The sequence below is a fragment of the Balaenoptera borealis genome (assembly GCF_965194805.1).
Source record: "Balaenoptera borealis genome assembly, chromosome: 13".
Classification (NCBI taxonomy): domain Eukaryota; kingdom Metazoa; phylum Chordata; class Mammalia; order Artiodactyla; family Balaenopteridae; genus Balaenoptera; species Balaenoptera borealis.
In genome coordinates, this window is record NC_138870.1 from 43049943 (window position 1) to 43074157 (window position 24215).

Sequence of the window (24215 nt, forward strand, 5' to 3'; positions counted from 1 at the left end):
TCTGCATCAGTTATTCTGCTATTGATTCCTTCTAGAGTACTTTTAATTTCAGTTATTGTGTTGTTCATCACTGTTTCTTTGCTGTTTAGTTCTTCTAGATCCTTGTTAAACGTTTCTTGTACCTTCTCCATTCTGTTTCTGAGATTTTGGATCATCTTTACTATCATTACTCTGAATTATTTTTCAGGTAGCTTGTCTATTTCATCTTCATTTATTTGGTCTTTTAGGTTTTTACCTTGCTCCTTTGTCTATAACATATTTTTTTTGTCGTTTCTTTCTTTTTTTTTTTTTTTTCTCTTTTTGATGGGTGGGGCTGTATTCCTGTCCTACTGGTAGTTTGGCCTGAGGCGTCCAGCACTGGAGTTTGCAGGCAGTTGGATAGAGCTGGGTCTTGGTGCTGAGATGAGGACCTCCGGGAGGCCTCACTCTGATTAGTATTCCCTGGGGTCTGAGGTTCTCTGTTAGTCCAGCGGTTTGGACTCAGAGCTCCCACCACAGGAGATCAGGCCCGACCTCCGGCCTGGGAACCAAGATCCCACAAGCAGGTCGCTGGGGGTTCCTCCCATCCCCTAGGTGTCCGTGGTTCCCCACCGGTGCCTGGTAGGTGCCCTAGTTGTGTGGAGATGCGAATTCTGTGTCCTCCTAGTCCACCATCTTGACTCCCCGCTTGCTAGAGGAATTCTTAGTGGACATCTTTTTTGCTGGGTATATAATATTCTAAAATACTTTTTTAAACTTTTCACAGTCACTGTAAAAATAACATTGAGTGGACAAATTTTTGTTATCCTTTTGGGTAGATTCCTAGAAGAAGTATTGGGTCGAAACATAAATGTTTTACAGACTTGTGAACACTGCACAACTGTTTCCCCTGAAAGGATGTTCTGATTTCATTGTTTCTTCATATTAACCAGATAGCTGTATAATATAACAGAAAGCTTGACAGAGAGTAATTATAGCCTTTGCCTAGGGAGACTGGAGTCACTGGTGGTTATTTATTAGTTTAACTGTTATCATCAACACCATTTCTATAAAAATGGCCTGTTTTCTGTGATGGCAGTAGGAGATTTTGAGATTATGATCTTTCGTATTGTTTTGCTCTTTTCCTGATCATGTAATTTATGACAGCAGTTCTGTAAGGACATCCGTATTTACATTCACATTCAACTGCTTCCATTTCCTGCAGCTCAACTGAACAGGAAAAAAAATTGAAATATTGGGAACCTTTGTTTTTAATTAGTAAGCCACCTCAAATGGCTGGGAGATGGTGTCAGTTTATAGAACCAGAAAGAGCTATTTTCATGATGGTTAGTAGTTAACATTTACTTACTCAGGTTAGTAAATAAATACAAATAAATTCAGGAATGGTATATGTTTGAATTAAATACGTCTCTGCCCTTCAGTTTTGTACATATGACCAGGATAGTTAATTTAGACATCTTTTGATGTTTCAAATGATTTCCAAAACCTCCCTTTGCTTCCTACTAGCTAGTACCTGATGAGGACAAAATATTTTCTTAAGAATTTACTGTTTTAGTTATTAGCAGTATTAATACTAGAATATATTGATTGCTATTTTCCACAGAAAAGCTGTTGTTGTAGTATGAATAAGTGTGGGTGTAAATAACACTTTACAAATGAGAAAAACAAATCTCTCTCGTCAGTCCCAAACTAGATGTGCTTCCTGTGTGGGGGGAGCAGCCTGATAGTAGGGTGGGGAAAGTCTACTCCTTGGAAGCACAGGCTGTAACAGGCCTGACAGAGGAATGAGGAGGTGGGGCCCTGCAAGCCTGGCCTGGTATTAGCTGCCCATGGGCTCTCTTCTTTCCCCTACTGGATAGTTCAGGAGAATATTCACTTACCTCTTCAGATAACCATTTTAATTGATTAGTTTTTAAATCAATGGGTTACTTTAAAAATATTTCTGTAAAATCTGGACACTCCTATTTATCTTTTTTAACCCCTTCAGAAAAGTTTTTTCCAAAGATGATTGTTTTGGAGAAGCCTGATATTTGCTTCTAGTGTTAAAGCTTGAAACATGTTCATATTTCTCAATTCATTGATTTGCATAGCTGTTTCCTCTTCCTGGAAGATTCCTACCAGAAGGCTCTTCTCAAGATGTCTGTATGGCTAACTCCTCCCTCAGGTTTTGCTCAAACCTCACATTCTCAAATGAGTTCTGCCTGATTGCCCTATTTAATGCTACAGCCTGATGAACATCCCCCCATACCCTGCTCTCCTTCTTCTAAATTTTTCTTTTTCCAAAGCATTTTCCACCTTCTAACATTCTATATAATGTATCCACCTGTTATGTTTATAGTTTACTGCCTATCTCTTCCCTCAGATCTAAGCTCCACAAGGGAATCTTTGTCTGCTCTGGCACACCCCAAGCACCTAGACCAGTGCCTGACTCCTAGCAGGCCATCAGCACTGGCTGAATGAGAGATTAGTAACACACACTTATGTATGTGCATGCTTACGTATGTTTATGTGGACAGTACAAGATGTGTGGAACAGGCTGACCAGGGGAGGCTTTTAACTTAAAAGTATGTTTGCTTTTCATGTTTTATATATTTTATGATTTATACATTGGGTTTTTACATCTTAGCCAGGAATTAAACCCAAGCATCTGGCTCCAGATTTGGGACACTAACCAGTATCCCACACTGCCTCACAGTAGGATGTTTTTGTTGGCCTTTGCAATGTTTCTGTGCATTCTTACTATACCTTGCTTCCTGTTTAAACTGTTACTTTTATTCTAGCACTTAAATATTACCCTGTCTCATCCCCAGTCTCTAAAGAGCCCAAATCTGTTTGCATATGATTTTGTTCTAGGCACCATCTTCACCCCTGTGTTTTCTGCTCTGTCTTCTCCTGGTTCCACAGTTACTGATCCTATTATGTAAGTCAACATAATGATCCTGTGATCAGAGAGCAAAAGTTCTCTCACTCTTGCTATTAGCCACTCAGGGCTGGATCACAAAGGAGCTTTTGGAGTTCTGGAAATCCCCCTTGTCAGCCTTGAGCAGGTTCATATGTTTCAAATTTAAAGCTTGTATATTAATTTACTAAAGTAGTTTCCATCTTCCCTTCTGGGAGTCTATTAGTAGAAAGAAATGAGGTAGGACTAGAGCAGCAATTTGCACACTCACAAATGGTATGGTAGTATCAAAGTTTATGTAATTTAATACATACATTATTTAGCAATATAATTGGTATCTAAGTTAAAATTCAGTATTTAATATTTGCAGTAACTATTTTTCTCAAGCAAATAAACAAGTGATGTCAGTTTAAAGAGGCAATAGACAAGATTGACAAGATCATGCCTTTTTATAAATTAGCAAAGAATATAGTGTTGCCTTTGATATGTCCAGGTCTGAAAAGAGGACTAGGCAGGGTGGGGGAACCCACCTGAGAAGAGAACATCACAGTCCAAGAAATGAACACTTAGTTTTGTCTTCATCTGAAGACTGCCTAGTCTAATAAAAAGCAAGCAGTTGGGAGGAATTGGGTCTTTCAAAAGAGGTTCAAGTGGTTCAGTGACATTAGCCTGGAAAGGAGAGGGGAGAGCTATGACTTGGCTTGCCGTTTTAGTGATGAGGAAGATCATTGGCTGTCTTTCGGATTTTTAAGCTAGTTTTTCACCTGAAGTGATTGAAGCTTGGTCCCATTTTTCTGCCAAGATAGGACCCAGTGGAGGTCTTTTCTCAGGAACTGCTCAAGGATAAATCCACAATGATGATAAAGCCATGGACTGGTTCCAGGCCTTGGCTTGCTGAATTAGAAGAACACTTTGGGGAAATGTTGACCTTGGCACTGACCAGAGCACCAAATTCCTTTCTCTGCATTGTTTTGCATCTCATGCAAGCTCCTGATGGATTGTATTCTCCCAGATAGTGATAGTGTACCGAATTCTCTGCTAAATACAGAATAAGCTTTTGAAAGAATTAAGTGCAGATGAGTTAGGCAATAATTATTTATAGTACAAAAAGATTTATTCCATGAATGCTTTAAATAGCAAATTCCCAAATGCTCCTAAATATGACTGATTATATACATTTTTTGAGAAACAAATGTGTTAAATATAACAAGGAGGTCTGTTGGCAGTATGCAAACATACACCCAACCTCAGCCCATTTCCTTATGAACTAACATTATCAAGTGGCAGTATATATATATTACATGCACAGTGTATAATACAAGTAAATGGCACAGTAGACTATTTTTTATAGCCGGCCTTTAAAAAAAGTTATCTTTTATTGATTTGTATTGTATTGTTGACAGATGAAGTGGTCTGTAGGATAGCAGTTCTTTGACATGTTTATACCTTACTTTGTGGTCTAGTATGTGGTCAGTTTTCATAAATGTTCTATTTGTTTAAAACGAATGTATATCAATTAGAATTCCACAAGAGATTTAAGCTGAGTGGCTCTTCTCAGTTTTCTCAAGTATGGTACCTAGCTGGTATCATTTGAGGTGCACAGGAGATAAGGCATCCATTGTATATAATGAGTAGAAAGAAATAAACATGATGAACTGGTAAAGACATTATAAAATGACTTAGAGGTTTATATCCACATACCCACCAATGTAGTCTATTTTCTAGATGATAGTATATTTTGAATAGCCGTGATTTGATTTATTACATTTTAGATGCAATGAGGTGGGTTTTTTAAATTTTTTAAATTTATTTTTTTAATTTATTTTATTTTTGGCTGCATTGGGTCTTCGTTGCTGCACACGGGCTTTCTCTAGTTGCTGTGAGCAGGGGCTTCTCTTCATTGCCATGAACAGACTTATTGCGGTGGCTTCTCTTTGTTGCAGAGCACGGGCTCTAGGCGCGTGGGCTTCAGTAGTTGTGGCTTGTGGGCTTTAGAGCGCAGGCTCAGAAGTTGTGGCGCACGGGCTTAGTTGCTCCGCGGCATGTGGGATCTTCCCGGACCAGGGCTCGAACCTGTGTCCCCTGCATTGGCAGGTGGGTTCTTAACCACTGCGCCACCAGGAAAGTTCCGCAATGAGGTTTTTTTAAAGCTTCATTGAGGTATAATTCACATGCCACATAATTTACCCATTTAAAGTATGTAATTCAGTGTTTTTTAGTAAGTTCACAGTGTTGTGCAACCATCATTACAATCTAATTTGAAAACACTTTCATCACCCCCAAAGGAAGCCCCGTACCCGTCAGCTGTCACTTTCCATCCACTCCACCCCTTCTACTTTCTATCTCTATGGATTTGACTCTGCTGGACATTTCATGTAAATGGAATCATACAAAATTCAGTCTTTTGTGACTGGCTTCTTTCACTTAGCATAATGTTTTCAAGGTTCATCCATGTTGTAACATGTACCAGTACTTTATTCCTTTTTATTGCTGGATAATATTCTGTGTTTGGACATATCATATTTTGTTTATCCATTCGTCAGTTGTTGGACATTTGAGTTGCTTCTACTTTTTGGTTGTGAATAATGCTATCAACATGCATGTACAAATTTTTGTGTGAATGTATGGTTTCATCGAGGGAAGTGTTTTTAGCTGATCTCCAACATAAATATCACTCATTGCAAAAAGGCATACAACCCACATAGAACCCTTTCATTTGTGATTTGTTCTGAGATTTTGATGTTTGGTGGCAGGGGCACAGTGGGCGGAGAGGGGAAGTAACATTTATTGATTATCTACTCTGAACTAAGCACACTGCTAGGAGCTTTGTATACATTCTCAATCCTGTTAACAGTCCTGTGAGACAAGTACAGGTTTCCTCATTTTACAGATGGAAAAAACAAGGACCCAGGAAACTTAAGTAATTTGTCCAAAGAGACAAAGCTGATAAGTGATGAGCTAGGCTTACAACCTAGATCTGTTTGACTTTTGGAGCATCACACAGACTTGGAATATCCAAAAAATTTTAAACATTAAAAAAAATTTTTTTAATGATAATCTCATTACTTCTTTTCATCAAATCAGGTCTTTCCAATGATTTATCTTTCTTCCTTTACTTGACAGCTTTTTTTTCAGTAGTAGCTATATGCTTATTGCTCTATGTCTATTAGCTATATATTAGGTAGTTTTAAAATCTTTTGGCTAAGGTGAGGGGTTTTTGTTCAAACACAGTCTTACACTGAAGCATGATTGAGTGTTATCAGTAAAAGCAGAGTTGCTCTTGTTGAAGCTCAGAATTTCCTGGAATTACTAATGGCTCTGGTATAGCAAGCTCTTAGTCTGAAAACATCATTCCTCAAACAGCTTGCTTATTTCCAGGCTGTAGTCCTTCAACAGTTGGCAAATTGGTAATTGGAATTTGTGTTCAAGCGTCTATTTTTAACTGGGAGTTTATTTAGGTAATATTTTGATGGGGAGCTCAGCATATCAAATGATTGCTGTTTTAACTTTAAGAATAAAAGTAGGGCTTCCCTGGTGGCACAGTGGTTACGAATCTGCCTGCCAATGCAGGGGACACGGGTTTGAGCCCTGGTCTGGGAAGATCCCACATGCCGCGGAGCAACTAAGCCCGTGCGCCACAACTACTGAGCCTGCGCTCTAGAGCCCGTGCTCCACAACGGGAGAGGCCGCGACAGTGAGAGGCCCGCGCACCGCGATGAAGAGTGGCCCCTGCTCGCCGCAACTAGAGAAAGCCCTCGCACAGAAACGAAGACCCAACACAGCCAAAAATAAATAAATTAATTAATTTAAAAAAAAAAGAATAAAAGCAAACACAAGCACAGTGTAGAAATACCATCCTGACTGTGCTAAAAACCTTTCATGGAAACAGCATCTATCAGAAATATTTAACACGCACAGTGTATTGATGAGCCCAGTTCAAGACTCTTAATGTGTGTTCTTAGATAATTTTACAAAGAGTTGCTGTGTAATATTTTGATTTCAGATAAGTAAACCAGATTTACTATATAAGAATTCAGCCTGGATCAAAATCACATTTACATAAAACTGGTTGTGAAAAAAGATTTATCAAGAAGATTAACAGTGAGAAGTTTATGAGGGTATGTCTCACCTATGTAACAGTTAAATTAGCTTTTAACAGTTTTAGTGCCATGGTTTGTGGTTCTGGTGGGGACACAAGTAGCAGCAATTATTTGCTGCCACAGACTGGAAATCACTTCATTTACTATATATTTGTCGAATTATGGGTTTACTATATGTAACAGAGATACCAAATAACAGGTACTTAAACCCAATAGAAGTTGATTTCTATGTTATGTAATAGTATGCGCTAGTGTGGCCACTCTGCTCCGTGAGGTCGTCGGTCTCTGGGCTCTTTCTATCCTGAACTTCACTGTCCTTGGATCTGGCCGTCAGCCCGTGTCCAAGATGACTGATCGCCACAATCCCATTTCAGCTGTCAGGAAGGGAGAAAAAGGGAGGACGTGCTTTTTCCCTTAAAGAGCAGGACCTGGAAGTTGCACACATTCTTTCTGTCCGGACCACATTGGCCAGAACTTAGCTATTTGACCACACCTAGCTGTGAGGGGACTGCGAAATGTGCTTTTTATCCTGAGGGTTGTTTTACCCAGCTAAAAATTCTCTTCTGGAGAAGAAAAGAAAAGTTGGTGGGGGCACTTGTCTGTCTTTAAACTCCTTGGCACACTAACTGCTTATGCTTGGCTTTTCTTTCTTTTATACTTGGTTTTTTATACTGTTTCCTCACCTTTCATGTTCTGTTAAAATATCAAAATTGCATTCTGAAAAAACTACATTGCAAAAACACTTATTTCAAATGGGAAAGGTAATAAGGAAATAGTATTTCAAATTCACAATGACAAAATATTTTTAATGAAAGAATTTTAGTAAAGTTTTTTAAAAAATCTAAGTATACAGCTACTAATTGAACAAATCCAACTTTCGATTATTTCTAGCTTTTATTCTAGAATCGTAGCTTTTCTCATTACTTACACTACTGTTATTATGAAGAATGTTTATCCTGCTTAATATTCACATTTCCATGTATTGACAACTCTCAAAGTTTATTTTTGTAATATTATATTCAGGCATGTAGCAAGCAGTGTCTTGTTGTTTTGGGGGGGGTGATGAGGGTAGGGCAAGAATGGTGTACCGGGTATTATGTTATTGAGCATAAGTGTCAGTAGTGGTGTTTTTTTCCTTTTAATTCCTAATTTTGATCGTGATTAGTACCTCGAGTGAAGTACAGGAAATATCTGTTCAGACTCTGAAGTATTATTCCTCGCATTGTTGTCTTTGCTATTTTAGGAAGGAATTTGTTGTTTTTTTCTCCAAGTGAAACTGCGGGAAAGAGGTAGATTTTTTAGTAATGGTATTGGAGATTTAAATATCTCCAGGGAAACAAGAGGCACACACATTACAGAAAGAAAGAAACCATTCTTTGTCAGCCAAACCAAAAGTTACAGCTCCTAAACACTGGGGAATGGTGTATACAAAATTACAAGTCATTTGTAAAAATCCTTAAGCCGTTTATCCCATTTCTTTCTTTCACTCTACTCTTTTTTACCTGCTAAGGATATCATCTCCTGGACCAGTGAAAAGCCACGGGCACCTTTCTATTACCAATTGTGTAGCTGCAGGATCATTTTTATTCTTTTTGCTTGTTTCCCTACCCTTGCTCAGGGAGCCTCTATTCCTGAGAGTATTATTAACATTTAACATTTATTCTTTTTGCTGAGGCTGCATTAAGGGGTGTGGATTGTTTTTATTTAATCTTTAAAAATAGTGACCACCAGCTAGTTATTTTAAATTTTGCCATGGTGTAAAGAGGAACTGGCAGCAGCATCTGGCCATCTTTTATGGAAGTCTGATTCAGGATGGACCCCGTTGGATTTAGGAACTCCCTTTTCCTCTTCTGATAGCTTTATCCTCTCCCTTCCTCTAGTAACCCATCCCTCAGTCACTCTTTCACCAGACCTGATCCCCTTCTCAGTTTCTACCAATTCTCACAAAGCTGCTGCCTGCACCAGCAATTTATCTCTTCATTTATAGACTCTACCCCTGCCCCCCAGGCCTTTTAGGAGGAAATGCTGAAGAACATTTCAATTTTTAGTGTTTCTTCTACAACATAAACTAATCTTCAGTCTTCCTTTTCACTTCTTTCATGGCTTTTGTCTTTAATCGTTTTTTTTGTTTTTTGGTTTTGTTTTTTTGGTTGTTGCTTTTTGTTGTTGTTTTTTGGTCTTTAGTAGGTTCAAAGTGAGAAATGAAAAACAGGTATGGGGGGTGGGAAAGGAGAATTAGCCTAGCAGGGAACCTTTATATATCTTCCTGATCTCCCTTCTCCAATTCCTTTCAGTACTGTCTCCTTTTGGAATCCTGCTATTTCTTCTGGAGGGTGATGTATTCTGCTATCTCAAGGTGAATTGAGTGCTTTTCCCATAGAAACTGTAAAAAGTTATAGAAGTTAGGTTGATAGTATTACAAATCATTTATTCAACGAGTATTTATTATTGATTGATTGTTAATAAATACTTGCTAGCCTGGATCCCATCATCCTCCTTCCCTTCCATTCTCCTTTCCTGTTAAAACCCAGCTCTCAATTATTCAGACCATCAGTCTTCTCCCAGGGGTTACTGGAGAAAATCACAAAACTGGAAATTGGTGCCACTAAAAGTTCCTTTCCTCCTCTCTCCCTGGACTCTCGGCAGTGCCTGACACACTCTCATTTCTTTAGTTTACCCCCTCTGCCATTAGAGTAGCAGATGTTATTAAGTGCTAGGAACTAAGAACTTTGCACGTATTATCGCTTTAATCCTCACAAAGTGTATATTCTATTATCTTTGTTTTATAGTTGAGGAAATTGAGGCTTAGAGAGATTAACTTTTTTCAGACACAACTGGCAGAGCTACACGCTATATCAACTTCAGAGCATGTGCCTCCTCTTCTTATAGTGGCAACTCAATATCTTTACCAAAACCCTCTCTTCCAGCTCTTTGGTCCTTCTCAGCAAAGAGCCTTAGCAAGGCAGTGTTGAGTAGTGGTTAAGAGCTTGGACCCTGGAGCCAGACCGTCTAGTTTGAAGCCGGCTCTCTCACAGTATTGTGTCCTGTGAAGGTAACTTAATCTCCCTGTGCCTCACTTTGTCACCTGAAAACTGGGACTAATAATACTACCACTTATGGGATTGTTTTGAAGATTAAGTGAGTTAACACATGTGAATGTTTGTTTGTTTATTTATTTATTTATTTGGTTGGTTGGTTGTGCCGGGTCTTAGTTGCAACAGGTGGGCTCCTTGGTTGTGGCTTGCTGGCTCCTTAGTTGTGGCACATGGGCTCCTTTAGTTGCAGCAGGCGGGCTCCTTAGTTGTGGCATGCAAACTCTTAGTTGCGGCATGCATGTGTGATCTAGTTCCCTGGCCAGGGATTGAACCCGGGTCCCCTGAATTGGGAGCACGGAGTCTTAACCACTGAGCTACCAGGGAAGTCCCTACATGGTGAATGTTTTGATGAATGGTACCTGGCATGACTGAGATAAGTACTAAATGAAAGTAGGGGGGAAAATAGATCAAAAACCTTTACTCTGATTCCTATGCAGAAAGAAATGTAGAGATCATCTGACCAGAGTCCCTTTGTCTTCTGCCCCCCATCCCACCCCCGCACCCAGTGCTCCCTCAACAACTGTACTGCCTTATCCATCCTTATCTCCTTTCTCCGAGAAAGGGATATCATTAAGGTCCTACAGCACTTCCAGTCTTTCATGCATCCTGACAAGACACAGAAAATGATAATATTTGTTCAGTACAGTGGGATTAAAAAGGCTGTTTGCCTGCTTGAGGTGACTGCTCCAGGGTTTCCAGCTTCTCTAAGCTCTGCCAGGCAGCCCAAGGGCTAAGGATAAACGGTTCCACACCCAGGAAGCACTCACAGATCAAGGACACAGACCACATTCCCAGCATAGGTTGACCCATGAGGTACCCCTTCCCTTAGCTCTGGATCTTACTCCCTCTAATCTTTTCAGGAACTTCAGCCCTTGTCAGTTACCTTGTTCCTTGGCTATGTTTCATCATGTTACTCTCCTGCTTAAAGCCCTTCGAGGGCTTCCTCTCTCATTTATAATGAAATCCCTAAACCTTTGCGTGGTCTCCAGGACCCTGCAGGATCTGGGCCCCTGCTGCCTCCCCTACCTCATCTCACCCCACTGGCCGCGCTGGCTTTCAGCTGTGCTCGCTCGCAGACCTGTCCCCCTCAAGGTCTTCTCAGGGGATGTGCTTAGCACCACTGCAGGCCCACTGCCCCTGCCCCAGCTCCTGTGTCGTTTTCAAAATATTTAAATGTATTCATTTTTTTTTAAGGTCTCAGCTTAAATGTCACCCACTTCCTCAGAACAGCCTTACCCAGCTAGCTGCCCAGAACGTGCCTGCAGGTTTGCGCTGAGCCACGTGTCTGCTGACGTCTGTCAGAGCCCTCTCAGCCCCTGGACAGCTTCTGTGCAGCCCTTATCAAACTTGTATTTAAGTCATTCATTATATGATTGTCCTTGTAAGGATGTCTCTGTGCTGGAAAACTCATGACCATGACTATAAATTTTGGGACCAAGTCCATCCTCTTCTGTTCTGTACCTCTAAAGTAGTGCTTTGCAGGTAGCAAGTTCTTAGTTTTTGTTGGTTGAATCAGTGTTTCACCCTCTTTCTAATAGCTCTTTCTCTATAATACATAAATTTGTCCATCTTCAAGAAAAAGAAAAGAAGACTCATTCTCCTTGACTCTGTAGCCTTCTGTAGATACTGCCCCATATCTCGTTCACTTTATAACAAAACATATTGAAAGAAAAAAATCTGTTACTCTCATATCACCACTTATCTATGCTTTAGTACTGTAAATAATCTGTCTTCTTCCTCAAGTTCCTTTAAAACTGTTCTTAACTGGGCCACTGGTGATCTAGCTGCCAAATCTAGCCAGTGTTTTTCGATTCTGTTTTTACGTTTGTGACAGTGTACATTATTCATCATCTCCTTCTCGCTTTCCCTCTCCCTCTTCTCTCCTCCGTCCCCCTGTGCCCTCCTGGTCTCCCTGCTGGGTCCCAGTATCATCTCTTTTTCTTCTGCCCATTCTTTAAATGTTAGTTTTCTCTAGGATTTCTTTTCTGGCCTTCTTCTCTTTTCACACTGCACTCCCTCTGATGATATCATTCACACCCAAGCTTTCAGCTCCCACCTTCTACAGTGATGGAGAGAATGTATATATCTTTCCCAGAGCTCATCTGTCCTATTGCCTACTGGATACCTTCCCTTGGTTTTTGCCTTGTCACACATAGCAGTGCCAGGCAAGTGGCATTCATCAGACATTGACCAAAAGCAGCCTTAGAACTCATTTGATCCTTATTTCTACAGATATGGAAACTGAGGCCCAGAGAAGTATAGTGGCTTGCCCAGGATCAGAGACCTAGTTTGGAGCAAAACAGAGAAGAAAACATAAGTCTTCTGACACCTGGAATCTGAGATCAAACAAGTTGCATATTTTGTGATCCACATACTACAACAGTGGTGGTATTCTCCCTACTATATTTTTCCCTGAGCATCTTTGGTTTCCAGAGCAGTATGAATTGGCTACCAAGAAAATTCTTCCTGTGTTTAAAAATTTTCACTTTATTTCTGTACTTGCGAGAGGACATACTTAGATTTTTGATTCATTGTTAATTTCATCTGCACCGTTGACAAAAAATGCCTGGCACCATGCACTGTTCAATTCAGATCCGATGAATGGTATAGATGTTATTACATACTGCCTAGTTTAAAAAAATTATTCTGATGGATGCTAGAGTAAAGGCAGAGTAATTGAATATACCTAGCTGTTCTTGTAAGAAATGGTTTTCTAATTTTCTGAGGAAAATTAAAGATAAAAATCAGGGAGAAGAAGAAGCTGTAAAGAAAATTACCTTTTTTTTTCCTTTTTTCTGTTTTTTTTTTTTTTTCCCATTCCCCACCCACCCGAGGCGTTTGCAGTTTTAGCCCTAAATTAAAACTACAGCATCCATAGTCAGATGCATGTAATGCTGTTTTGTGCATAATGGCACTGTTTTATTTACAGACATTTACATATATTTATTTGAACTAATCTGCTCATTTCTGGTTTAGATATTCGTTCTTCTCTTTGATATGCTTTCCTTCTTTTAGACTCTTAACACCCAAAGGCACTAACTTCACTGGCTCCTACTGCTAAGGATCTAGAACTGTGCCATGATGTGTCTTTAGAGACAATGCACTCTCTCCTCTTTTAAATAATTTTTTTTTTTTTAAAGAGAACCTACCAACCCAGAATTTTCTAAATAACCCTTTTAAGGATAAAGTTAATGTTAGGACTTAAGGGTGGGACTGGGGCTGGGGTGGTGTCAAATAAAACTAGTCGAGTGTGTGCTACGTGCCAGGAACGTTTGTATGTATTCTCTCATTCAAGACTCATAAGCACTCAAGGCAGGAGTTATTCCAATTTTACCTATTATGAAACTGAAGTAGAGTTGTTCAGTAACTTGTCCAGGAGCCAGTAAATGGCAGACTGAGGGTCCAAACCCAAGTCCAGGTCTGCCTGGTGCTAAACCCTATGCTTTTTCTACTGGCTGAACCATATCAGGGATTCCTCCTGTCCTGGTTAAACATTCAGGTCATTTGTATAGCAGATCTCTTATTTGCAGGCATAGTTTTTCTAATGGACACATGAACATACCTTTTGCATTAGATGAATTAGTTTAGCCAGCTGCCTGATGATGTAGTAGACTTAGAGTTCGGTTTCTCCGTGTGTTTCAAGTGTTTTACTCTGTTGCTTTTTATTCGTTTGAACTTGCTTGGTGCCTTAAGTGAAATACCATCTGTAAGAATTCATATATATTTGACCTAGAAAACAGAACGGTGCAGCCAAAGCAATTCTATGATTTGAGTTTTGGGAGAAAGCAGTCTGGGCTTACTCTCAAGTTCTTGATGTGGAAAATGTCTAGTGATTGTCCTAAATGAGGTGAGAGGACATCTACAGAGAATGGAAATTTGAATGTCTTGAAGTTAAATTCTCTTGAAAATCTTTTGTAAGATTAGCAAAGTTAAAAGAAGAGAAGACTGTAGCTTTTATAGGCTGCCAGTTGAATACTTTAGAATCACTGATTTTTTCCAAAAGAAAAATTAGATAAAATAAATTCTCATCTTTCAGCAGATTGAAGTATTTTAACAGAGGTTTACTTCTGCTAGACTATGAAAATATTGTATCTTTTCACCCTTCTTTCAACATAAGATTAGTCCTATCTGTGTGCAGAAAGAAACTTCGAGAGTTTTAAAAGTAATTCAAGGTTTCAAATTCTTTGGAGTCCTCTTGGCTACTTTTAGTTCAGATAAGGGAAGAAAAATAGGTGGGAAAAGACAAAGGCCAAAATGCCTCTATATCTGGCTTAAGGGTAAGGCCATTGTTTTCTGTGACGATGAGCTTTTATTTTGTGTGTTTGTGAACCTTTATATATCACCTGTGGAAGGAGGATGTTTGGGGGATCCGTGGCTGATACATGTAATTCATTGAATGGAATTGTCATTGTAAGGAGAACGTGGTAAAATTTAACGATAGATAACTTTCTTTGTCTTCTAGCCCATGTCTCCTGGATATGATCCAAATCCTCTGCCTTTTTCAGTTTTGCTAAGATTGACCCCATTCACATTCTCAGCTATAGTTTGGCTCTTTCTCTCTATGTGTGTATCTATATTCCTAACGTACGAATAGCCATAAACCCCAGTCCTACTCCCCATCTCCAGTCACAGCCAACGTGTCCCACCTTCCTGGTCTAACATTTACATGTAGAGGATAGAATAGGATTTAGATACAGGTATAGATTTGAAGGTGATGACTCTAGAACTTTTTCTTCTCAGTCTCTCATTTCTTTCCCTCCTAATTACTCCTTAACAAAACAGAGAGGCCACATTCTCCCTTAGCTGAGTATTTAGTAATGATGTGTAATCACTTCTTGCTGACTGTTTTTTTTATTGCACTTGGACATTTTCTACAGTTGGCTGTCTCATTTAAAAAATAGCTAGAAGAGACAATTCACCCAGAGCCCTATTGCAGGCAGGGTGGTAGTGGTGGTGCTGCTGGTGTTTAATGCCTTCTTGAAAATCATCTATATTTTGGGGTGAGTCATAAAAATTGTGTATCCCATGCTGTTCATTTTATGAACAGTAGGTTAGTTTTATACTTTTATTGTGTCTGACTTGGGGGCCACTTACAAATGAACAGTGGACAAAGAACAATAAGAAAAGACCAAAGACCCAGATTCTAGTCTAGCCATGTATCCTTAAAAAAGACATTTATCTTGTTCTGTCATAAAGGTCATGCCTTTTCTGTTTATTGAAGAGGAATTTTTGGCAGATTAAATGAATTGTTGTCAGAATATTTTGAAAATCTAGAATGGTGGCTGCATTATATAGAGGCATTTAATGAAGAGGGAAGTAAATTGATGACCCACGAGATTATATAAGCCCTAAACGTCAAGCCTCTGAGGATCCCATGTTGAGCCTCCCCTTTGGCTGGACCTGCAGGAACAGCGGTAGGGCCAGTGTCCTGCCCTGTTCGTGGGAGACTGAATTTACAGCTTTCATATCTGCCTGTTGCTCCAAGCATGCCACTCTTCTTTCACAGCTGAGGGTTTGAGAAATAGTGTCTTCACCCTCAGTGTCTCTCTCTCCTGACAGTCATCCTTCAAGACCCAACCCAAGAGCAACTTCTGTGAAGTCTTCCCAATGTTTCTGAAGGTGAATTTGGAGCTTCTCTCTGAAGATGAATGCAGTGTAGTATTTAAGAGGAGGTGCCCTGGAGTCAGGTCTGCCTGGGTTCAGTTCTTGATCATAGCACTTACTAGGTATGACTGTGGGCAAGTTGCTTAAACTTCCTGTGCCTCACTATCCTCACCCTATAACATGGGAATGGTGATAATATCACCTGATAAGACTGCTGTGTGGCACTTCAACAGAGACTGATACATAGTAAGCCCTACATAGTAAGCCCTTGATAAGTGTTGTTGTTGTTTACTTATTTATTCTTATTGAATATTATAATTATCTTTTATCACCATTATTTCCTTCATACTTACATTAGACTTTGTATATAATCTCTAATGTAGCACTTGTCACTTTTATTGTAGTTATTTTTTTAGACCTGAAACTTCTTTTTTTTTTTTTTTTTTAATTTATTTATTTATTTATTTTTGGCTGTGTTGGGTCTTCGTTTCTGTGCGAGGGCTTTCTCTAGTTGTGGCGAGCGGGGACCACTCTTCATTGCGGTGCGCGGGCCTCTCACTGTCGCGGCCTCTCTTGTTGTGGAGCACAAGTTCCAGACGCGCAGGCTCAGTAGTTGTGGCTCACGGGCCTAGTTGCTCCATGGCATGTGGGATCCTCCCAGACCAGGGCTCGAACCCATGTCCCCTGCATTAGCAGGCAGATTCTCAACCACTGCGCCACCAGGGAAGCCCCTAGACCTGAAACTTCTTGAAGACATGGATACTATTTTATTCATCTTTGCTTAACACTCTGTGTGTCATCCATTCAGTGCTCAAAAATGTTTTTTTGTGGCATCTTCCACATCCCCCCAGCCATTGCCCCCTCTGACTGAATAGGTGTGACTTTGAGGCAGAGCTGCAGTGACACATACTTTTTATTTCCTTTGGAGCAGAAAGAGTTTATGGCTAGAGCTGTAATCCTTGCTCTCAACAAGCTGTAATCCTCGTCCAGCAACAACATACTTACATCCGACTTGGTGACCCTCCAGAATTTTCCAAACCCTGTGTTTATTTAGCACCTAATTGCTCAGGGTGCTGCACAAGGTCATCTGTGAAAATTACTTAACATTGCCCTACTTCTCTCTGGGAGATGAGAATCATAAAGGAACTACCAAACATGGCCATACCCATGCAGCAGAGGAAAACTAGTAAAGCACTAAGTGACTGCGTCAGTAGGAGTTCGTGTCATAGCTCTGATATTAGAAAGGCCAGATCCAAACCAAATGTCACCACTCTGTAGAGCTTTCCTTTCGGTACCCAAGTAGAGAGCACGATTCTTCCTTCTGGGCCCCACGCTGCAGTTGGTGTGCATCTCTCTGTGGCGCTTCATTGTGGAGTATTAGTGATGCTTGTTTGCCTTGTCTCCTCTCTCTGAACATAGTTGCCTGCCCTTGCCCCGCCCAGCCAGTAGGGTAGGGCTTCAGTAAATGTTTATGGCTATTGGAACTTTTGATATCCCAGAGCCCACACTGAGTACTTTTATTTTTATATTTTTAATTTTTAAAATTTATTTATTTTATTTATTTATTTTTGGCTACGTTGGGTCTTTGTTGCTGTGAGCAGGCTTTCTTGTGGCGAGTGGGGGCTACTCTTTGTTGTGGTGCACGGGCTTCTCATTGCGGTGGCTTCTCTTGTTGCAGAGCACGGGCTCTAGGCGCGCGGGCTTCAGTAGTTGCAGCACGCAGGCTCAGTAGTTGTGGCGCACGGGCTTAGTTGCTCCGCGGCATGTGGGATCTTCCCGGACCAGGGCTTGAACCCGTGTCCCCTGCATTGGGAGGTGGATTCTTAACCACTGTGCCACCAGGGAAGTCCCCCCACTAAGTACTTTTAATCACAAATAAAAACTTTGCAACGTAGATATTATTGTTCCCCATTTTGCAGACATGGAAACCGAGACTTATCAAGAGGTTAAGTGAAACTTGTCTAGAGTCAGATAGCCAGGAAGTGATAAGGCTGTGCTCCAGGTGCAGCTGTGTCTAGCTCTTAGGTTCTGAACCACAGCATGGTGCCACTCCTACAGTGTAAGCATACACTCCCCGAACTGCTAACTGACTTGTGGGACTATTCCTCCTGTCATCGCTGACCTTTAAGAGGCTGGGTTGGCTGGCAGGCTCGCACCCACCTCCTCCCAGGCACTCTGTCAGTCTGCTGGGAGATGAGTTGCGGGCTGCCTGAGCCAAGCCACTTTCATTGATCCCAGGTGGCGAGGAGAGAAGTTGGGAACACACTTCCTTTCTGTTCTGACCCACACACCCATCTCTTCATAGGTCTGGTGTGGCTCTTCAAGCTTGTGGTGGTACTGAAGCATCTAGACAGTCTTGGGTCACGTGGGTCTCCGACTGCTCAGGGCTGGTCTCTTGGGTCCCTGTCTCATCAGGCCAGGCGCCTTCACACCTGCTGGGTGCTGCAGACCCCTTGGAAGTGGCTACTCTTCTAAGTGTTCACTAAGTGGGTGAAGAAATACGTTACCCTAGTGGGAGGGGAAGGCTAATCCTCCCTGTATTTGTTTACTTCTCAGAGAACTTGAACAACAGGTTTAACTTAGCTCTATGCCATTTTAATGCAAATTTTATACAGGTATAGTTACGGCACTCCTTTTTGTTTTATATGCCAGATGGCAAAAAATCTGTTGTGAGTAAGAACGCCTGTGATGTGACTTAGTGTCTGTGAGCTCCCGAGGCTCCGTGCTCTCCCTGGAGGCCGTGTCGCGGAGACAACCTTCTCACGCACCCTCCTCACATTAAGTCAGCAGAACTGTCCGGCACACTCCAGACAGGATTCTTTAGTGCAGCGATTTCCAAACTTCCTGAATTTTGAGACTCATTGGAGGGAACTTGTTAGAAACACAGGTATCTGGATCTTAATCCAAACTTAGTGAATCAGCATCTTCATGGGAGGGGCCTGGGAATTTGTGTTTTTACAAGTTCCTCGGGTGATTCTTAAAAATTGGGCAAGTTTAGAAAGCATTGCTTTAGTGCAGCAAAAAGTGCTTAACTACAGGTGGTAAGAGTGATAAGAGCACAGACCGTAGGAGGCAATGACAGAAATGTAGATAACAAATTCAGTTATGTGGGATAAGTAAACTCCTTCTGTCTGGTCTTGCTCTCTGACTAAGGGATACCTCGCTATCTGGTGGGAGTTCCTTCCGATTTTAGTGCCCAGTGATTTACGTACTATTCCTCTCTTACTTTTCTGGCCACCTTCGAGGTCTAGCTGTCGCATTTCAGTAAACATTTGGTTCACTAAATTTCTCTCCCTGGGCGTTTCAGCTCCTACTAATGTAAAAACCCATTCCCCATTCATTCTCCCATTTCCAGTTTTCCACCCAAGCACATGTGTCTCGTTGATTTATTGTTCTTTCACTGCCTTCATTTTACCAATTCATTCAGTCACTCATTCAATAAGTGTCTATTGTGCCGGGCTGTAGGCGGGCTACAGAGATGAACAAGACACAGGCCCTGCCCTCAAGTGCACAGTCTAGTAGGGACATAGATGTGTAAACAAATAATTAAAATACCAGTGTTGTGCTGAGTGCTATCACAGAAGTGTGTGCAGAGTTGTAGGGGCACCAGGAGGAAGTGACTAACAAGTGGTGGCAAGTGTCACAGAGGAGGTGACTTTTGAGCAGGGTCTTGTACTCAGAGAAAAGGGAGGGGGCATTTGTAAGTTATATCATCGTACTCCTCACTTCTCTTTGCAGTGCATCTTCTCCTAGGGCTCTTCAGTGTCTTTGCTCTTTTATGGAACAAATGGAGCTAATTGGCATGGCTGAATCAGACTCTCTTTATTGACCTTTTTCAAAACCCGAGATGGTTGGTAGTTGAGTAATGTCCAAGATACCAAGTCTAGCAGTTTGTCCCACGATCATTTACTGACAGTGAATAGTTGATACTCTAAACACTGAAGAAAGCTTTTAAAGGCCTTTCACTTTATCAGATGTGTTCTGAGCCAGCAGAAGTGGTCTTTGTGCTTTTCAGGGAGTGGCATGTGTGCGCGCGTGTGTGCGCGCGTGCGTGTGTGTGCGTGTGGTGAAGGTAAGGGAGCTTGTGAGTGGGGAATGGGACAGGAGAATGCTTGTTTCTTTTGCAATAAAAGACATGATTTCCTGTTTCTCAGGAATGTTTCCTTGGTAGGCTCCCATGTCTCTATTAGTTTTGTGTGTTGTTAGAGATTACCTAAACTCTGCAGTTTGCTAATTTGACAGGGCTTGGTTTTTATTTCCAAAAATGCACTGTGGGTTTCTCTTACTTCACTAGGAAAACAGAGATGAAGGGCCATTGTGATTAAATTTGTACAGTCTAGTAAGTAGTCATGATTGCACTTTTAAAATGTTTGTTTCTTGAAATAATGGATGCTTATTGTAGAAAACTTATAAAATACAGGCAAGCAAAATTGAAAAGAAGCTAAAACCAATCCATAATCTTGCAAGCCATAACTAACCACTCAATATTTTGGTGTATAAAAATCCAGAATTTTTTCTATGCATATACATGTATGTATAAAAATGCTGTTATTCCAGAAATTGAATATATTGTGTAAACTGTTTAGTATCTTGCCTTTTTTTTCCTGTTACATAATTTGACCATCTTATGTTAACAAATACATATCTACAGAACCATTCATTCTTAATGAAAAAAACTTTATTGTTGAGATTATGTAAGTCATTCAGGCTTTTTTTTTTTAAATCAAACTCTGTTAAAGTATATAAAACAAATGAAAATCCCCCATAATCTCATTCCCCCAAGGATAAACATTTAATATGTATATATATATATATATATATATATATATATATATATATATAGCCTTCTAGACTATTTTCTTTATATATGCAAACATTTCTATTACCTTTTGGTTTTTTTTTTTTTTTACAAAATTAGTTCCTATTATACCTACTGTTCTGCAACTTGCCTTTTACCCTTAATATATTTTATTTTATTTTTTAAAAGTTTTTTAATATTTTTATTTATTTATTTATTTGGTTGTGCCAGGTCTCAGTTGTGGCTTGCCGGTTCCCCAGTTGCGGCACATGGGCTCCTTAAGGCGGACTCCTTAGTTGTGGCACATGGGCTCCTTAGTTGCGGCAGGCGGGCTCCCTAGTTGTGGCTCGTCGGCTCCTTAGTTGTGGCATGTGAACTCTTAGCCGCAGCGTGCATGTGGGATCCAATTCCCTGACCAGGGATCGAACCCGGGCCCCCTGCATTGGGAGTGTGGAGTCTCAACCACTGTGCCACCAGGGAAGTCCCCCCTTAATATATTTTAGATAGCTTCCTGTGCCAGTACATTTGGAATACCTGCATAATATTATGTGGATCAGGGTTTCTTGTCCTCAACACTACTGACATTTTACACTGGTTAATTCTTTGTTGTGGGCCTGTCCTGTGCATTGCAGGATGCTTAGCAGCGTCCTGGCCTCTATCTTTTAAATGCTGGTAGCATCCCTTCCTCTAGTTGTGACAAAAATGTCTCCAGATGTTGTCACTTGTCCCCTGGAGGGCAAAGTCATTCCTAGTTGAAAGCCACTGATACAGATGGTCTATAATGTAAGCATCTAGAGTCCTTCCAGTTTTTCCATGACAAAGAATGGGTCAGGGAATATTCTTATATTGATTTTTGTGCACCTCTGTGAATTTTATCGTTGAATAAATTCCTAGAAGTGCAGTTGGTGAATCAGAATTTTGATAGAAATTGCCAAATTATTCCAGAGATTGTATCGATTTATTTTTCAACTATATCCTGATGGTTCCAAATCAATATCTCTTTCTGAAGTTCTAGGTTCAGGTAGCCAACTGTTGATTGGACATCTCCTCCTGTGTGTCTCATAACCCTTTCCTAAGCTCAACTCTCATCTTCTTCAACCCACCAAACATGCACTTCTTGCTGTATTTCTCTGCCAGAGAATATCATGACCATCTGCCTGGTTGCTCAAGCCAGAAACCTTCTCCATCCTACACTGAACCAGTCATCAGATCCTATCTAGTCTTCCTCCCTAATGTCTCTCTTAATCCATTCACTTCTTTTCATCCCTTCTACCTCTATCTTTAATTTAAGCTACTAGTAACCAGCCCAGATCACTATAGTAGTACTGGGGCAAGAACTAGCCTCTCTGGCTTTTACCCTTGGTTCCACGCTCCTCAGGAAGAGTAAACTTGCTGCACTCTGTGATATGCACGTGTTACTCCCCTGCTTAAGCCCTTCAGTGAGCCCCGCTGCCTCTCCCCCATCTGCTCCATCAGTCAGATGCTGAGGCCAACACATCTAACGTTCATCACGCATGATTTCAAATCTCTGTATCCATCAGAATAGGCTTTTTTCTCCCCAGCGCATATATTTATTCACCAGATACATTTATTCCCCCAGCTTTGAATTACTCGCTGTCCCTTAAATGTCCCTTTGTTCTCCTGCTCCATTTCCTGGTCCTTTTATTTTTATTTTTATTTTTTTTTATTTTTAAAAGTATTTATTTATTTATTTATGGCTGTGTTGGGTGGGTCTTCGTTTCTGTGCGAGGGCTTTCTCCAGTTGCGGCAAGCGGGGGCCACTCTTCATCGCGGTGCGCGGGCCTCTCACTATCGCAGCCTCTCTTGTTGCGGGGCACAGGCTCCAGACGCGCAGGCTCAGTAGTTGTGGCTCACGGGCCTAGTTGTTCCGCGGCATGTGGGATCTTCCCAGACCAGGGCTCGAACCCATGTCCCCTGCATTGGCAGGCAGATTCTCAACCACTGCGCCACCAGGGAAGCCCCTCCTGGTCCTTTTAACCCTGTTCTCTGCCCATCCATTTTCTACCCTTTCTTTAGGACCAAGCATATTTCTTGAACTCTTCAGCCACATAGTTTCTCCTCTATTAATCAGTTTTATCCTTACTGCATTTATTGTATATGTACTTTTTCATTTAACCTTGTGAAAAAGACATACATGAATAGAAATAATACAAACCAGTGAACCAAGTGGAGAGGATATGGGAATTCCAGCTCCAAGTTCCAGCACAGGTCCTAGGGTGCAAAAGGGCGTTTCAAAAATCCCATCCCAGTGTGTGAACCTAGACTTCTCCCCTTAACTGGACTTTTGATTTTTATGTGGTTCTGTAGAGCAATGTAATTGAATACCTCCCAAGTCAATTGCATTCATTTGGTCAAACTAAAACCTTGGAGAGGGGCTTCCCTGGTGGCGCAGTGGTTGAGAATCTGCCTGCCAATGCAGGGGACACGGGTTCGAGCCCCGGTCTGGGAGGATCCCACATGCTGCGGAGCAGCTACGCCCGTGAGCCACAACTACTGAGCCTGCGTGTCTGGAGCCTGTGCTCCGCAACAAGAGAGGCCGCGACGGTGGGGGGCCCACGCACCGCGATGAAGAGTGGCCCCCGCTTGCCGCAACTAGAGAAAGCCCTCGCACAGAAATGAAGACCCAACACAGCCAAAAATAAATACATAAATAAATAAATTAAAAAAAAAAAAAAAAAAGATGAGTATTAGGTGGGGAAGCAATGTATCTGCCTGTGAGTTCCCTTGTGTCCAAGTTCAGTAGAGGGATGGAAATATGAGGCTTCTTCCCCATGGGGCAAAGATGTGAAAAAAAAAAAAAAAAAACAAAAAAAACCTTGGAGAGAAGTTCATTTGTCTGCCAGCCTTGCCACGTTCCATTTTGGTATATCTTAAATACCACGGAAACAAGGGTGCCTAGGAACTTGGGAATCTCTGACATGGAATGCAGCATACTGCTCTGCTAGATTGGTGTAGGGACAAGCCCTGCAATTTTCCACAAGAAGTCAGCTCCAATCCTGTGGGAAATCACACATAGCAAAATCCTTGGCAAAGAACTACACATTTTTTTCCTACTCTCTATGTAGTAATTCTGTAACACTGTAATTAATTTTATTTCTACGGTGAACAACCACAGAGTAAGAATAATGCATAACCTGTTTCTGTTCTTGCTATTTTAGGGGACATCACACAGAAGGGATATGAAAAGAAAAGGTCAAAACTCCTGTCTCCTTACATCCCGCAGACACAAGGTAGGCAATGAGAAGTGGTTTAAACCTTTTCAGTAAGAATGCTGTCTTACAGGAGATCTGTCTTTTTTGTTGGTTCCTGTTTTTCCCCACCCCCTCACCAGGGAAGAGAAAAAACAGAAGGAAGGAAAGGAGGAAATGAATCTTAATTGAGCATCTGCTGTGTGGTAGGCACTTTTAAAATACCCAAAGTCATCAAATCATTTATACAGAACTTGGGTGGTAGTGTGTCTATGCATAGCTGACATGATTCAATGGCAGAAAATTCCAGGTCATGGAAAAACTGCATCTTATTAATGCCTGAGCATGAACTGTAATGGAGAGGAGCAAGTGGGGCAAAGATAAGAAGGAGGGACAGATTTAGTATTGCAAGGCAACCCAAGGATTGCAGTCCCTGAGCATTTGGGGGTAAGAACCCTAAATAAACTTTTAAACTATTTCACAGCCTGACTTATTCCTTCTGCAAAGAGACTGGCGTGTTCTTTATATATC

General features: G+C 41.0%; 1 protein-coding gene and 1 long non-coding RNA gene across 6 annotated transcripts in view; one reads left to right on the forward strand and one right to left on the reverse strand.

Moving 5' to 3' along the window:
* Positions 1 to 24215, forward strand: part of DIP2B (disco interacting protein 2 homolog B) — a 239664-nt gene that overhangs the window by 96419 nt on the left and 119030 nt on the right. For all 5 annotated transcript variants that reach the window (XM_082352335.1, XM_082352336.1, XM_082352333.1 and 2 more), the window contains exon 2: positions 23655 to 23726. In XM_082352335.1, coding sequence (XP_082208461.1) covers positions 23655 to 23726 — 72 coding nt within the window. The remainder of the gene's footprint in view (positions 1 to 23654; positions 23727 to 24215) is intronic.
* The window catches only part of LOC309610124, a 103542-nt gene continuing 79582 nt past the window's right edge, over positions 256 to 24215 (reverse strand). Inside the window, exon 2 of the long non-coding RNA XR_014233729.1 lies at positions 256 to 2552. This is a non-coding gene — a long non-coding RNA (uncharacterized lncRNA). The remainder of the gene's footprint in view (positions 2553 to 24215) is intronic.